This window comes from Camponotus floridanus, unplaced genomic scaffold, assembly GCF_003227725.1.
Source record: "Camponotus floridanus strain SB8 unplaced genomic scaffold, Cflo_v7.5 scaffold17, whole genome shotgun sequence".
Taxonomy (NCBI): domain Eukaryota; kingdom Metazoa; phylum Arthropoda; class Insecta; order Hymenoptera; family Formicidae; genus Camponotus; species Camponotus floridanus.
Genome location: NW_020229292.1, coordinates 742,413 through 761,183, shown reverse-complemented (window position 1 = coordinate 761,183; position 18,771 = coordinate 742,413). Strand labels below are relative to the sequence as shown.

The 18,771-nt window shown below is 34.8% G+C and overlaps 1 protein-coding gene across 8 annotated transcripts in view; it reads right to left on the bottom strand.

Moving 5' to 3' along the window:
• LOC105250091 (hormone receptor 4) overlaps nucleotides 1-18,771 on the bottom strand; it is a 168,266-nt gene that overhangs the window by 24,615 nt on the left and 124,880 nt on the right. For 7 of the 8 annotated variants that reach the window (XM_020027191.2, XM_025407297.1, XM_025407300.1 and 4 more), the window contains one exon: nucleotides 1,767-1,871. In XM_020027191.2, the coding sequence (XP_019882750.2) occupies nucleotides 1,767-1,871 (105 nt within the window). Of the gene's footprint in view, nucleotides 1-1,766; nucleotides 1,872-13,677; nucleotides 14,152-18,771 lie in introns of those variants that run through there. The other variant, XM_011256004.3, reaches the window with a different exon arrangement.

Here is an 18,771-nt window from a genome sequence, read left to right as displayed (position 1 = left end):
CTTCGTACTTAACTTCCCTGAGCTAGCTAGCGATTCCGTTGCCGCGCCACCCACGTCTCAACCTCTGCCCTCGCACCGACAACCCTCCCGTTTCCACTTCCCGATCATTCGCGGAAGCTACCAAGGCTCAATAAGAAAATCAAGACTGCTGTAACGCGTTGTTCGAACGGAGGAGTAGGAATGGAAAAAAATATACGAGGAGGGAGAGAAAGAAAGAACGGACGAGTAACACGCGGGATAAGCGCGCGCGCGCGCAGCACGGGAAATCCGGAGACTGAATGAAATGAATGGTGAATGGTGGTCGAGATGGATGTGCGAAGGATTGAGCCACTGGAGATTTACTGCCGAAGAAAATTATATATTGATAGGAAGCAACGCGATGAAAATACGTCACGATTTATTTTTTCTATGTAAGTGATAGAGTAGAGTCTATAGAGCTTTTTTGCTACAAGTGGGGGAGAAATCTTTAAAAGGAATAAATCCTACTCGAGAATTTATGTAAAATGAAGAAATTTTTTAATCTAATTACAGTAATTTTAAATCAATTAAATTGTACATTTTATTTGTTTTTATTATCAAAATCATTTATACGATACTAAAATGCTTTTGTACTCAACTATCATTTTCAAGATATTTTATCCGATATGATATGTATGTGCATGAGATATGTGGTCTGTTTGAATTTAATATTAATTCCACGTGCGTAAATTATCCTTGACTCCATAAAATGAAATGTCAATTTCGCGAGTATGACGTAATCGCGTAATTAATACGATAATGAGAAATGTAAAAGATTGAACAATAAATGTCAATTAATAAGTAAAATATAAATTGTCGAGAAATTATTTTGCAAATGACACGATTAATCGTTCAATCGATCGATATTTTATGTAGATTGAGTTGATTTTCTTAGAAAAAATATATCAATCACACATATATTTGTCGAAAATAAAATTAATTATTTCGATATAATTGTATAATAATTTAGATAATTCTGATTTAGACAAAAAATAAAAAAATACATAAAATTGTGTGAAAAATAGAATAATCGTTAATAATATATAAAAAATTACCTAAAAAAATAATAATCTTTTTATATTTATGATATTTATATAATAGTAAAATTACATACTTTTTATATACTTCGTAAAGTGAAGAAGATTAATTGCATCGTCTATAATTGGAACGATTTCTCATTCACTGTCGGTTATAAAAATCATCATTATTATGCGTATATCAAACGTCGTTTCTCCATTACCGGGTGGTAAATAATCGTTACGTTTGAATCGGTCAGTTTTACAACTTGTTCCGAGTAATCTCAATATGAAAAGATCGGCCAGTGCATCATAATTTGCTCGACAGTGATATATGATTCTTCGTGGCGCGATTACGTCAACCATTAGAATCGAATCTAGATTCTAAGCATTATATCTCATCTCTAGACAATCTCGTTTTCTACTTATTTATCTTGTATTTTTCGTTTTTGCGTATCCTTATTTGCTTATTTTTTTGTAGCGATTATTATCGAAACATTTGATGAACGAATACGATAAAGCAACTTTAAATAAATTATTAATAATATATTAATAGATAATAACAAGTTGCAACATCGCTAAAAACAAATCGCTAAAAAACGAGGCATCTTATAAAAAAAAACTTTTTTCCTATAAAAAAAAACTGTTTTCCGATATTTTCCATGATAAATACGCTGTATATTAATTCTACATTCGATTCTTTTGTGCGATCTGTTGCTGCGATATTCTTACCGTCGCTACTACATCGGGAGTCGACCTTTCTCCTTTTCAACTTGAGATCTTGAAACAAGCTCATGTTGTCTATCTCACACGGGCTGCTCGGAAGGGTCATAATTCCTGAAAGCAGAAAATGGCAAGGATTAATAAATCAGCGTTTGCTAAGTGAAAATTATTCATAACCACTAATGAGTTGCATACCTATTCATGAATAATCTTGTCTTCAAGGAGAAAAAATCAACATTGAATTTGAATAAATTTATATTTCGATAAAAATTATATTTAAATGTATCGTGTGTGAAAATAATATCTATTTACGTCTATTCTTATCAAAATTAAATTGTCAATTTCCAGTTTAACCTTCACTGATCGCATATGCATTCAAGATAAATCTAATTTTATCTTTTGCATATAATTGAATAATCACATATATCACATATATAAAATTGAAATTAAAAATTATTCGTTTTTAATGTTATTTATAGATCTTAAATACAATTCAATTTTGACAGATAAACCGTCGATTGTTCGCCCCAAAAATAAATATTTGTATTTCGCGAAAATTTCTGTTTTACTTTCGTGTTTCTGATGCACTTGCTCTCTCAAAAAAAAGTCGGGATTCATCTCGCGCACATATAAGCGAATAGTTAGCGGCTATTGCGAGGAGATCGGTTCGCGATGTGAAAGTACGTGTGTACGATTACGGCGAACGCATAGTTCGCCATTAACCCCGCTTTAGTCGGCAATAACGTACAATTGGATCGGCAGTTGCATCGCGGCGATGCATGTATCGTTTACCGCGAGACACTTTTGTTTCATAAGGTTCTCGGGATACGTACAATATGCGTACCATAGCGCGTCGCATCGTACATTGTATCGTAATGGAATAATTAAAGACGAGTGTCGATGTGTGCGTGCCGACTCCGACATGGTACAATAAATCCCCGAGATCGGCTTACGAGTTTTACGAGCGCGTTCATCCGCCCTCCTCGGTCTAGCGCTGGACGAGACTAGGTCTATGAGAGACGAAAGCGGGTGCAACGGGGGGTCATTTTAATAATGCGAGACCGACGATAACAACAAATCGCGGGGACGGACGGCGAACAATTGCCCGGAGCTGTCGCCTCAATCGGTCGTACGGTCAGAAAGATCGGACGTCTAAGCGGTTTTACGACAGTGCCCGACCTAAGCGCCGAGGGTCGTTTTAATAAGGGCGATGATGCGCATCAATCGCGTGAATTTTTATGCGCCGCCTCATCCGTGTCTTCGTTCCGAGAAATATGCACGTCTTGCTCGAGCGTTGTTGCAACATTTATTTGCATCTTGCATCACGAGACATTTATTTTTTGTCTCTGTACTTTTTCATATTCTTTTTTTTTTTTTTTAATTTTTATCTATTCTCTTCTTTTCTTATTCTCTAGTAGATATATTTATTCAGCTTGAATGCAACAAGTGCGATATAGTGCACTTGTTAAAACAGACATGACACATGTTTTCATGGTTAGATGCTTTAATTTCTCTAAAAATAGTATCTCATATAGAGAAAGGAATAGTTTTTAATATAAAGTATAAGTTTGCCTAACAATATTTTCTGAGACTTTTAAATAAAAAATCTCAATCCTCTCGATAAAAGTTTAGGTTGTAAAATATATATTTATATTTTTAATTAATAATAAATTACTTTTGATTCAAAAGTAGTAGATTCAATTTATTCTTATAAAAAATATAATATTTACAGTTGCAAATAAACATTTTAGTTATTTCTTAAAAAGTTGTTCACACACAATTTTCATTCTCATAATAAAATTCACAATATATCTTACAAGTACATATTCCATTCGTATTATGTTTTTATATTAACGTTTTACGCTAAAGCGTATAACCGATATTCGATATATCGTGGTATTTATTTTCCAGTAAAAACAGTTTTACGAAATGTAATGCTTACGCATTACTTACTAGCACAAATTGTCTCCTTGAATTCAATTTCAAGTTTTATTATATATTCAAACAGTTTCCGAATTTACTTGGATGAAAATTGAACGTGATATATATGCCAACAATTTCCTTGAAGTAGGAATAATTTACATTTAGAAACAAACGCAAACTGTTAATTGAGAGTCGACATTAATATTAAGCGAAGAATTTTCTAAGCAAAAGGTTATGTAAATTTTCATTATTATAAAATATATAATTAAAATATTTATATATACTTTGAAAATATTATATAAATTTTTTTATTATTTAAATTTTTAATTCACATACACACACATATATATACATAATAGAGTTTGATCCAAAATAGCAACTCACTTCTATAAAATAAAAATTAATATTTAAAATTATAAATAAATTACGTTTATGTAATGTTTTAAAAAATTACTCAATTCTCATGAAAGAAAAAATAAGATGGATCTAGAAATGTCTTTGTAATTCTTTACATTTATGATACGGTTATTTACAGAAAATCAAAATATATTTGATATGTATGTACATAAAAAATGAATTGTTTAATTATATTTTTTTGCTTAGTCTGATAATGCTATAAATGTGTCGGAATATTTATTTCGGAAGAATTATTTGATAAAGATGCAAGGAAGAGAAGTTCATCAAAGCAGATATACTCCGTGCGAGGAACCTTCTGTTTGTTTTCAACGCGCAAACTTCGTTCAACTAATCTGAGCGACATTAATATTCTGCAACATTGTCTATCTCCATTTCGAAAGTTGTTTATTCTAGAGTACCGTAGAACTTCTTGCAGTTACTCCTACGCACCTTCAACTAGTGATAGTCTAACTGCAAGAAGTATGTAGCTATACTTATAAGCAAGTTTCATGTTTAATTAATATCGTCCAGCAAATCACCTGCTAGTTTGTGTGTGTACGTGTGTTGCTACTGTATTCATAAATTATTTTCTTGCGCTTAAGAACGTTTTTTTTTTCGTTTTTTTTTTCACATGCAGCAAATTATGCAATAATTTGATATCATTTTGCAAATACCGTTAAAAAAGTACGGTCATGTTTGTGATCTGAAATATCACAATAATTAATTTGGCTATATTTACAGTTATAAAAAAATTAAAAATTATGAGGTAATTAAACGTTATAAAAAATTTTAACATTTCTCAGCATAGAAAATAAAATAAACTCCCTGATATTAAAACAAAAAAAGGCTAGTTAAAATTTTAAACTCGGACATAAAAAAAAATACAAAGTTTTATGATGAAAAATTTGAATATATATAAGGCTGACAGATCAACACACGCTTTTTGGTCTTTAACTTCTTTTGATTATTTTACTCCTGCAAATATTTAAAACATTTAAATTTAAACGTATTATTTGTACATTTGAATGCATTTTTATGCTTTTACTGTGCACACTTTTTTTACGCTCTATCAAAGGATTTTAATTAAATATAATAATCTTTTTTCTTACGTCGTACAAGCTTATTTAAAAATAAGAGACCTAATAAAGTTACGAAACTGAACAATATTAAAAGTATAGTGCTGCATAATAGTGCGGCCTCTATTTTAGAAACGGAGATAGGATCGATAGAGGTAGCAAGATCAATAAAAGAAAGACAAATATGAATTTTACATCTCCGAAGAAATGGCCAGATCGGCGCAAGTGATGTGAACGGTGCTTAATTAGCTACGCGGGCGAGTGTATGTGTGTGTGTGCGTCGATACAAGAATGCACGCGCACACGTCAGAGCGAAGCGCATCTCTGCGAGGCACGCATGTGCACACCTCGCAACGCACACACACACATATACACACATACATGTGCATAGACTCGGCTCGGGTCGGGAGTATACGAGTCGTAGCAGCGAGGGGTCTTTGCTCCCTGCCGTATGTGGGTCAGCAGTCTCACACACGCCGCTATTCTTGCGTAACCAATGCATGCATACGACCGCCTCGGGCGCTCGCTCGCTCGCGCGCGCGCGCGCGCTCGCGAGCGAGCGAGAGAGCCGTCCGTCACCGCGTCGTGACTATAAGTACGTACGTGCACACACCGAGATGGAAAGTGCAGCCAATGCACTAACCTACGGCGGCCTCCTCTTGAGAGAGGTCGGCCAGCGTGACACTTGGCTCTTGTGTATGTGCACGCACTCGCGTGGTATTGTGAGTGCAAGAGTGCGCCATCGAGCTCGAGCTCGTCTATCTCGAGCGAGCTTTTTCGAGTTTCAGTAGCACACATCGTTGTCTTTGCCTTACGTATGCACTATATACGTGTATTGTGCGCATAGTATGTATCTACGATCGCGTTTTATTGGATCTAAATTCGCAAGTTTAGTCATTCTGGACCTTTGTGCGTACGCAAAGAGCACGCATTTTGCAAAAATTATATTACATCCATGATTAATCGATATTTATTATAAATATATATATTATAATATAATATATATTATATTATATTATATATATATATATATTAGAAACTATATATGACTCTGCGAGAATAGCAAAATTTTAATTTTTGAAATTTTTCGTTAATAATAAAATATTTAAGAAAGTATTCTCGCATTATTTTAATAAATATGTTCATTAGAAATATATTTTGCAAGCTATTAATAATATTTTTAAAACAATTTTAAGATTTCTTAAGAGAAATACATACATTTTCATTCATTTATACTTCTAGGGAGATATGATCTCATGAAAAGAATATATACATGTAATTTTTGAGATATTCATGATGATGCGACTATAAATGGGGAAAGGACATGAAGCTGGCTTTTATGTCATGCCTTACAGGAAGCTTATGTTTATTAACACCTTTCACGTCGTGCTAGTTCATCCTATGCTTATATATTCCTCAATCGTAAGATTACAACTTTCTATTTCGCATAAACTGTCAAGAACATCGTATATCGATAACATCCGACTAATTTATTGAAAATGAAATTGTATGATTATGAAAGTTACATAAGCATTAATAATGTTAACAAAATAGCGTCTATTTTATAAAATTCTTACAATCTTATAAAATTCTCAATCAATATTATGAATACGATATAGTCGAATTATTTTCTAAGTCCTATTAAAATATTCAATATATGAAAAAATTCTCTTATATTTATGTAAACCTATCACACTTATCCCAGTACTATATGAATGATATATAAAATGCAGAGAAGAAATCATTGAGATGTATTCAAAAATTACATTTTAATTATTCGAAACATGAATTTTTTTATTCTTATGAATCAGTGCAATTCCAAGAAGATGCATATAGTTAGAAATATAAACGCTATGTTTTTCAAATCAAGACAGATACTCGATTAAAAAAATCTCGTGATGATCTAAATTCGTAAAAGAATCTATTTGACTGACTTTATTGGTGTCAATTTTATTTATGAAATGGAACATCTGATTTTCTATGCTGCATAGATTTTACCGTTATGGGGACGGTGAAAGAAACTCTCCCACGCCATGACATCCACGCCATAATTTTTCTACTTTCGTGCCCGTATTCGTTTTTCCATATCTCTTAAACGATAATAGTCTCTCTTTTCCTTTCTCTCTTTCTCTTTCTCTGTTTCGTCTTTCTGTTATGATTCTTATCGGAGGGTCACTAATCGTTTCTGAACATTCTATATAATCGAATTCCTGGCTGTAATAGTCGCATATATGTATAAAAATCTTAGTTCAGAAAGGAAATATTAAAAAGCGATTTATAAAGACGATTTATAAAGAGAAATTTTATGATTTCCTGGTGAATCAAAGAGAGAGAAATAGAAACATTATATAGAAAATATTTCCACACAAATACTATTACTTTTTAGTTATACTCGTATCATTAATCAAGTTTTAACATATAATTCTGCTGACTCTACATGCGATATATTTAAAGAAAATTACTATAAAATTTTTTAAGGCTTTGTTTTTTATATTCTATTATCATATTCCGTAGCAACATTTTTTATAAGAAAATATTTAAAAATGACTGAAAGAATTAATTGCACATTTTTTTGTGTAATATTAAAATATTGATAACTTTCCCGTACATTTTATTTTTTATTAAGAGTTATATTAGCATTCATTTCATTTATATTATTATTATTTTTTTTGTTTTTCTCTTACTTATTTTTACTTCACCTAAAATTATTTGAGTTATCGTGGAAGGTGAATATAGTCTAGTCGAGTGAACATAATCTTATCTGACTGCGTGCGGCACCGTTATGTGAAAAGATAAATTAGTATTTATCTAAGCAGACTATATGGATATACACTGTCTTTTTTTTTAGCATACCTTAAAATTGCTTATCGGCGGAAAAGAGTTGTACATCGTGTGCCATTTTGAATGGAGTTTAAACGCTAATGATAATTCGAGCGATGAACGCGACCTAGTATGCGATATCAACATTGGCACATATGTTAACATAAGATTAAAACGATATCTGAGATAAAACACCGACTTATATGGTAGACGCTTGTCGATTTCTTTTATTCTTTTAATTGATATACTCGTAGCTTGTAAGTAATTAAGTGATTTTATCGACAAAATTTCTATTCGCAAAATGCATAATTTGTATAATTAGCAACTTTTGTGCTAATTAAATAAATTTGAATATAACAAAAGAAAGAAAAAAAGAGAAGGTACATATCAGCATGATAAGTAGAAAATTTCTTGAGCATTATTATTCTTGATATTTACTTTTAAAGCGAAAATATGCAAGAGATGCATAATTTATTTTAGCTAATTTTATTCTAGCTTCAAAATTAGAAAATATATTTTCTTTCATCAAGCTTACAGCCGTTTCATGCTCTCGATATATCAATATATCGACGACTTAATTCGCTATTTAAAGGGTCAAATTCCTGATCGTATCGTGTCGTTGTCACAAAGTAGAGCCAGCTGTTCGATCTGTCAGAATCCAATCTCGTTCATCTAGTTTTCCTTCTTGACGGATGGACGAGCGAACAAATGTCTGCGCTGCCGCCGACGTGCATCATAAAATAGATGCAACAAAGTGAATGACCGATAAAAAAAAATATATACATATAAACATAGAGAGCAGTGATTCACGGAAATGCATTTGTTCTCTGCATCGCGTTATCTCAGCTGCCTCGAATTACTCCGTCCGGTTAGAATGCTATCCTTGCAAGAAAGTTGCTAGTACAAAGATGAATGCGACAATGACGTTTCGTTTCCCGCTGGCTTCCGCCGCGGAAGAAGGAATTCTGGCTAAACATGACCGTGTTAAACGCGCGCGCGGGAATCGTCTGTCGATTTCTCCTTTACGTTTACGCGACCATGGAACGTCATCTGCGAAACAACAGAATACAGATATTGTCTCTTAATTTGTTTCGAAGGGGGGGGAGAGAGAGAGCAAAGAGAACCGCGCGCGGTGAGAGACGCGGGGACACCCGGTATATGTCGGTGATGCTCGGCAAGTAGTGAGAACGGCCAGTGAGAGTCGGCGACTCGGTACGTTGAACCTCCGTAGTGAAAGTTTCTATTATAACACTGGCCTTACCTTACTTTTCCTACGGCAAACTCTACCGTGTTGTGTCATAAGCGCGACGAGCGAGCGAGCGTCGTGGTAAAAGATCGAAATCCGTTCCGCTCGTTTCTTCACGACGTCGTCGTTGTCGTCGGCGCGTGATTTAACGGAACATCGCTGGAGAGCGTTTCCTCCTTTTTTTTCGGTAAACGACCGGAAGTCCCGCTGCTCGTAACCGATTTCCATCACCGTCGATCGTGACAAAGTATTTTTTTACGCATTTCTTTTCTCTCGCGATAGTCGGACGAGGTAGCGAAAATTTACACATCTCTTCGCAATGCATTAAGATGGCAATTAATTATTTTATTTTATATCGAGTAAAAAAATATAGAAGGAGAAATTGTAAATTTTTATATAAGCTAAGATTTTTATTTTTTCTTTAATGGATAATATCAAAGATCGAACTCTACAGAAATCAATGTTGGCCCGAGTGCGATGTGATTCGCCAATTCGATTGCGGAAATCGCGGGAGCAACACCATTATTTGCCTCTCTTTTATTCACTTAGTCACTTTCCGACTTTCTTCGAATTTTGTGCTACGTTAGCCTTTTTAAAGCGTAAAGAATTTAAAATGTAAAAAAACACGCGATAGTAATCTACCATGAAATTTTAACTCACGGATTCGACAACGCGCTTTTGTATAATGAAAATTAAAATATCATCAGGGTCACTAATTCTAAAGCAGTATTTTAAAAGAAGTGGTTTTTTGTACGCATCACATAAAAGTTGAAATTCTGAAAAATATTAAAATTAATTAATTAATTAATATTATTATGAAAAGTTATGAAAGTTATGAAAGTAATTGAATTAACCTAATATTAAGCTAATATTAGCTAAACTGAAATCTTGCAATATTTAATATAATAATGCGTGTGTTTTATTGCTAGTAAATATAAAAGTATCTTTTTCAAATCAATATAGAATTTAAAAAAAATATAAATTTAATGTGACGAGTATACGAGATATATTGTTTCCCTCTGTATAAAAATAAAAAATAATAAAATTAATCTAATAAAATTAAATTTAACCAAGTTTCTCTTTCAACATTTCTGTGTTTAAACTTGATACGTGATGCTCGTGAAATATCGAGCGAGATGAATTATCGTTAAGAATGAAGTTTTAGAAAAAAGCTCAAGTCGCTTTAGCTTATATACGAGGATTTCTTATCAAGGTATGATTTACCTCCGTACTCGCGGCATGCGAACCAAGCACAATTTTGTCGGCTTGACGCGATGTACGGATTGCAACACGCTGCGAAGCGCATCTGTCAATGGCGGCGGTTACGACAAAGCAGGAAACAACAACGACGCCGACAAACAGCCTCGTTGGCGTTCGTGAAAAATCGCGGCTTTCTGTCGCGCGCGAAAGTGCACGCGAAGTTCTCGATGCCACGCGCGTTGCAACACACCGAGAGTCAAGTCCCCAGGGTCGGATTGTTCGCGGGATTTATTGGCTTCGATAAAACGAAAGATTGCCGATAAGTGCAGGAATGAACGTAATATTCCTCTTTCACACATATAAAATATATCTCAAGATCGCCGCATTTTCCTTTCGCAATTTATTCTTTTTCTTAAAATAAAAATGTCAAGGAGTTTATGATCTTCAAATAATTAATTATTAAAAAAATTAATAAAATAAATTTATAAAAATAATAATTGAGAAAGGAGTTTTGTGAATTAAACTTTAGAAAAAATAAATGACAATTTTTCTTTATTTTTAATGCGATATTTCAATGATTAAGATATATACTGAAGGAATGAAAAATGTTTGTATATTTTATAATCTCTCTTTACACGTGAAATAAATGCATGAAATTGCAGTAATGTTAAATGATAGATTCTAAATTTATAGAAATCATGGTTGTCTTTTTTGGCAGAGAGAGTATTGTAGGATCTAACGAAAAATGAAGAGAAGAGATTTCTGAACAATTAAATATCCTCGTTTTTATCTGTTCTTTCTCTTTGAAATAACAAAGGGGCCGTGCATAAATTTCAGCGATCTTTCTCAGCCAAATCCGCGCCTCGCAGTCGCGTTCTGTCGCAATCTGGAGCAAAAGTCCGCGCGACGTTCCCACCAACCTCAGCGAAATCGCTTGCGCAACATATTGGCGATAGCGATCGCGTGTAATCTATCGGAGAAATCGCGACGGAGATGGGCGCGCTTTGATGCAGAACAGATTGATTTCCCTTGTCTCCTTCGATTCGGAGTACATGTGTCGCGCTGGTCGGGTAAAATCGTATCGGCCCTCGCACGACCGAACAGGCTGAGGGGATTAATATTTATTGGATATCGTTTCTCGGTGCGCGAGAGAGGGAATTGCAGTCTGTCCTCCGTTGGGGAATAACCGCGGGATATTTTCGCGAGGCGCGCGAGGACGCTCTCGATTTAGCGCGGGACGAGATGAGACGAATGAGATTTCGCGCCGCGATGCGGATTCGCGCGATTAGTATTTCCACATCGATATTTCGATTTTGTCGAGAGAGCGTCGGTTACGTTTCTCGTCCCTTTTCTCGCCGGGACGGAAGCGAACGCGGAAGCGGCGGCGACGCGGAGAGCTTTTTCGCGCATTTCGCATCGACGCCGTCGCAATTGTGATTTGCAATTAGCGAAGCGTGCAATTGTGAAATCGTGTCGCGATGTTATTGACCCGGCGAACTGACACTTCGTTGCACCTCGAAAATCAATTTCCGACAGAACTTGTCTCGTTATACCACAGTCGGTTTTTAAACAGTTTCGCGTACGCGGGACGGACAACTTGGATTGCCGAATGACACCCCGGTCATCTATACAGGGTGTCCCAGTTATCTTCCGTCATCTTTCAAAGACAGATTCCTGGGATCATTTCACGACGATTTTTCCTCGGCAAAAATGTCAATGAAGGGCATCACTTTTGCATGTTCCCGATTTTTGTCATCATATATCTTTGCAAATAAGTCTTAAATTAAAACTCAACTAAAGTAAACTTTATTTAAAATTAATCAAAGAATGTGATTTTGTTAATATTTTATTTCTACAAAGCTTAGTTTAGGAAAAATCCCTTATTTCCAATCACTTATAATTCGAAAATTATTAGTGCCTCGACATTTTTCGTTGAGGAAAAATCGTCTTCAGATGATCCCAGGAATCTGTCTTTGAAAGATGACGGAAGATAATTGAGACATCCTGTATATAATGAAATTAGCTCTCTTTTGGATGAAGAGCCACAAGAAATATAATTAAATGACAGAGACGATTTTTTCGTTTTTAATTCATCGTATTATCTTGAATGGGAAATGAAAACCTCTATTTTAGCAAATATGCTTCAAATTTCAAAGTCGGAAACGGAATACTCATTTTACGTTATTGATCGAAATACATACGATATAATTCGATTTATCATACAAAGTGTTTAGTAAATCATGATTACAACTGGCCAGATAATTGTCGTAAAAGGAAAATAAATTTTTTTCATTGATTGTGCATCATATCGCGATTTTGAATATAAAAGTAGGATGAACCCGTTTTTTATGCATTTATGTGCATGTATTGTTATCGAATAAAGACACGTATTAAACAGACATTGTTACCGTTTTTTAGCTTTCATTGATTTTTTGCAAATACATTAATTAATGATTCGCATTGTTAAAATTTTATGCCATTAATTACTGATCATTGTTACAAACAATTACATTTCATTCAGCACACAAATCCAATGTCCACTCAGATATACATGTGTTTCACACATACATATATGTTATTTTCATTAAAAATTCCTTTTCACGAAAAAAAATCATGCAATTAATAAAAAAAATTTATTTATATTTTTTACTCGCAATTTTTTTTACGATAAATTACCTTAGTTGCATCATGATTTATTAAATGGGCAAATATTAAATCGTGTATATTCACTGTGTATATTGTAAAATATAAATGTGTGTATTCGAATATTAAAAACATAATATAATACAGTGAATATAATACGTGTTAAAATCACGTAATATTTTAACAAATGTCAGATATATTCAAAGTTGCGATGAATTTTGTTATATCGATCAAAAATTTGTTCGATGATTCAAATTTCATTGTAGAGAAAGTTTTGTTTCACTGATGTAATCTGATATATATGTAATTTATGACTATTGGAAATATTACACGCTCCAACGTTCCCGTGAAGTACGTTTAATACGTCAATGTGTCATCCGTAGACTTATCGTATATCGTGAACATTTTTATAAAATAAATGCGGCAAAAAATTTCCTTTGAAATATTCCCTCGCGTTTGACTAACTCAATGCGCTTGTGCGCGGTGGTACATTAAATATTTCAATTTTCGATTCTTTTTTTTATATTATTTGTGAAATTCGAGCAACGTAACGGCGTGTTTTAATCGTCCCTATAAGTCAGAATCGCGATTAAAAGAGCAAGAGGTGAAATCCTACCTTGGAGAACACTCATCTTTGCGCATATCGAGGAGTGTCGACCTTGAAGAACGCTCATCTTCGCGCACATGATATTGTCGCGCAGCGGTGATTCAGAGCAAAGTCGAGCGAACTGTAGGAATTCCCTAGGCACAGACGATGCCTCGTGCCAACTCTCCAATCACGGTCACGCACCAATCTACGATTTACGCGGCATCTCGAATTCCTTCAAGAATTTACACAAGAGAACAACTCAACGAAAAATAACCAATTGTAATATTCTGTCAATATTCGTAGGCCTTTTGCACATTTTGACATTGAGTTGACGTGGATGGACCTAACGATCCATCATTAAGAACAAAATGAGACAGCGCACTGGATCCTCGAATCGATAAAGACACGATCACTCGGTGGGACCATTTGCGATTTCGATCACAAAGACGTGGACTTGCGTAGAAGGGTTTTCGCAGGCCCGGAAGAGGATGACGCGCGAAGGAGAGCGATGTGAACGCGTCGCGTGGCCCAAACTTTTTGGGGCAGCTGGTCGCGAGAGCGCGCGGGCCATGCGATCCGCCAAAGTCGTGGATCCGCCGCCGCGGTTCGGTAGTGGTGGCACCGGTGACCTCGATACCAACCGAGGCCCTCCAATCCCAACGCCCAATGCCAAAAAACCGACACGCGTGCATACGTGCGTACGTGTGTGTGTATGTGTGTGCGCGTCAAGAACTTTCACTCTCTCGAGCGTTCTCTTTGCGAGAAACGATGACCACCTATATCCTTCGGGAGATGATCTCGGCCTTTTTCGCGATTTTCATCAAGATCAAATGAAGGGAAAATGGAAATGAATGAATATTTTATAATCGCAAGATCGATGCTTGGATCAAAGTTCTTTTCATGAGGTGACGGCGATGGCGCCAACAGGATAACCGGGAATAAAAACATTGACTCACACGCGAGACTTTCTCTTTTTCGGATGAATCATGTCGATAGTTTGAAAATATTTTTAATCGAATAATAATTTCAACATGAAATTGTACGAAAACAATAAATACAGCGATCTCTTACGTCAAATGATGAATGAAAAGAACATAGTCCGACGACAAATGTATACGTTATTGAAAACATCTGAAAAGAACGAAGGTCAAGGATGGTAAAACGAGATAAAATTTCCACGAAGATGAAGTTTATGCCGAGAACCGGAATAACTTTATAAGCATGACTCTATGCGAAATCATCGATCAATATAGATACTTGTATCCTCCTTACACCCTTTCGATTTTTTCGAATATATATGGAATGCACGTTCTATAAAATGAGAGTCCAGAATTATTTGAAATTTCGAATAATTAAAATTCAGATAAAAGTCCTAGAATTTTAATATTGATATATTTCGAATCGACAATTAACTTTTTTTATAATTTATTTCAATTATTCGAGTAGCATGTATGACGTTCATTAATCAAATACCTATTTTTCATGTATTATATATATGTATCTCATAATCATACACGGGCCAAATCTTGAGCACTCAAAGAACTAAACTCCAAATATGGGGATAACGAGTACCAGTACTTTCGAATCAATTTTTTCGTATTGCGATTTCACTCTCGATGGCGCGACTCTTACGCGATAATCGACCATGCACGTGCCCTCATCCTCGCGGAAGACGGTCCATTGCGACTCCGAGACGGAGTGAAAGAGAAGACACATGTAGCCGGAACGTCGGGTGTTTCACTTTTAACCGATAAGAAAGTAACGAAAGTCTCCGATGAAAGTTTCGGGTTCGCCCTCGGCGAAGGCGGGAGACAGGATGGCGACCTAAATGAACGGACAGATGGATATTTCTTTGAAAGTAAAAGTAAAAGAACAGACCTTGCACTATCTCGTCATCGCCGACACTGAAAAGTCACTCCTTGCGCATTGTTTTTTTACTATATTAGACCTTACGTATTAAAAGATTGTCTTTCTAGTACATATCGTGTCGTTTACAAAATTGCAAAACTAGTAATATTAGACGATTAACATTCGTGCGATTTTCAAAACGCGTGTTTTTCATTAAAATTTTATAAATATGTGTAAATATCAAGTTTATATTGAAGATTAAAAAAGATTATTCTACATTTCATCTTTCATTGTCGGACGCTTTCTCTATTTCTCAAATATATCTCTCTTGTAAATGCTTCATTATATTTAATTAAAGTTATATCTCTGCATCATAGTTTTTACTTTTAATATAATTGATATAATTCAATTCATAATTATTATTGCACCCAAGATTTATATATAATTATAAAGAGACTGTAATAAATATTCTCTCTTTTTCTCTCTTCATTTCGACTGCTCCTCCTCGCACCGCATCAACTGCAGATACCGGTTTTTAGCGAAACGATACCATCATACAGGAAGATCGAACTCGGTGAAAACCGTGTCCTTCGAGGAACAGGGTTACATTACGTCATACGTACGCGGGTCTTTATTGCCGTGCAATTCGTGTGAACATGCCGGCTCCGGCATCATAAGATGGGCCAACCAAATTCTCCAAGGGGATCTTTATACATGCGAACTGATCAGATAGTAATCGTACTTTTTTATTTGGGCGAAAGAAAAATTCAAAAATCTAAGAAATTTAAATATATTTAATTTTTTTACAAACAAATGACTCACCTCAATTTTTCATCAAGCGAGCGAAACTAGTAATTATTAGATAAAAAATTGTTTGTAAAATTTTAATTCGATTAATTTCCCTTTTTTATCGAATTGTTTATTTTTTCTTTTTTTCTAATAAAAATGAATTAAGATTTTTGAAATTGAAATTAATTTCTTTGGCAATCTAAAGTATAATTAATTTTTCAAGACGTATTTAATTTACAGTGACGTAAAATCATGTCTAGGCATTATTTCAATGAGTATTATTTTATACGCTACCTGTTACATAAATATGAAAAACTAATAATTATTCGAGAAGATAATTATTTTTCAAGGACTTTTGGCCGAAACCTGTTTTCAGCATGATATTATGAAACTTTAACGCGTAAATATGCAAAATCTGTGGAATGTTTTTCGGTCACTTATTGTTACAATATCTGCAAAGATTCATCAAAAAAATATATCCTCTCAATGCGAGATTGATCAATCATATCTCATTTTGATCCAAGTGACCTCGAGCTTTATTCAATGTAGGTTAGAGATTTTATTCTTCGCGTCATTTAATCTAATTTTAGAATATTTTCTGAACGCGTGTATGACACTATGTCTTTATTTGTCCTTAGATTGTCTTGTCACAGATATAACAAGCTTTTTCGCTGCGTTAATTAAAAATTTTATTCATTATTTAATGATTCGCTATATCTTTTAATCTAGAGAGAAGAAGAGAGTGTTTTTTGACATTAAATTTATTTTTTTAAATTATATAATATTAAAGAAAGAGATGGGAACACATTTGATTGATACTGGAAATTATATCTCGCATCAACTGTTTTTTAATCGTCAGAAATAAACATATGAGTCATTATTACGTATCCACATCTCGTTAAATCTCGTTTAATCTCAAATCATCAAAATTATAATTTCGATCCGGGGGTTGAAATTTATAGAGGAAAAACTGCTCGCAAAATTTCGCGATTTTGCGAAACAGTTGTCATTGTTGACATCCACAATGGAGCGAGAAATCGATTTTCCGTCGACAGGCGGAAACTCGCGGACAGGATTTTCCGAGAATTTTCCTAAGCGTCCTAGAAGGATGGAGCTGTATTTATGGCGGTGTGGGCAGTGCTGCAGTCGTTCGTACCAGTACACGCTGTGAGCGGTCGGCCATGGCATACTTAGTAATGTCAATCACACCGGCAGGCATGCACCTTATGCCGACGTATATATTTGTACGTGTGCATGCACACGCGCAAAAGTATACAGAATGTTCCGCAGCAGACTTCATCCGCAAATTCTTTCACTAGTTTGTATATAGAAAAAGATAAACAAACTCTGGAATCTTCTGGATATATATTCGGTAGATGTAGAAAACAATATATGAATGTAAAATTTCCTGTATCTCCTTCATTTTTACGATTAAATGCTGCAATAATTAAGCCTTGAATCGGAAAACAATTATTTTTAATTTTAGAAAAGGATGAATTTTTCCGCATTTTTTCAATTCAATTCCCAAGATCCTTAATGATTTATAATTAAGAGATTAAATTGAAATTCAATAAATAAAAAAAATCCAAGCGTCGTGCGAAAATAAAGCTCGATTAAATCCCGCAGTTTTCTAGCCTTTGACTCTCGCAATTTCCTCGACCATCGATATCGCGAGCGGCAGTTGCGTCAGTGCAGCTCTGAACTTGAGGCCTCTTACGACGACGTTCGCGGCTCGCGCGCGAGAAATTGAAAGGCGTTTCACGGTGTCGACCATGGTCGATAAATGCCGCCGGCTACGAAATCGTTGAAAAATCGTCGATTATTATCTCCTCCGCGCTTTCCGAGAATGTTCTCGATCGCAATCCACGACAAAAACTTAAGATTTTGATAGAACCACTTGTTAAGCCCTACTCGTTAAAAAATGTGATTCGAAAGAAGACGTGAAGTTGAAAATGAAACTTTGTTAAAAAATGTATATTGCATAAATAATTATTGCACTTAGAGTGCAAATTACTAACATAAAAGAATTCTAGATTATTTTATATTTATCCAAGCAGATACAAATGTTGCATGATTAAAATAATTCCGGCGGGTTCTTATTTTATCTAACATTGCAAGTAAAATTTGTGACATAAAATGCACCCAGCAACTTGTCCAATATTTAATATTATTCGTATTATTTAAGGACGCCTTAATGCGAAAGTTTAATACTTCTGAGCGGATAAATTCACGCAATAGACGTACTTAATTTGAATATAAATTAGTCTCTGCGTAACGCAAATAGATGTGCGAATACAAAATCCGCGGTTTTCAGAAGAGCACGGTTGATATATCGGACCTCGTTGACATTCGGTGGCACGATTGCCAGAAGAACAGTGTGTCAACAAAGCGGCCAGCCTCGAAAAACAACCGTCGATAGGCCGACGTGCGGATAGAAGACTGCAATTTTCGTTTTCACGGACAAAACTCGAGCCAATAATGTTT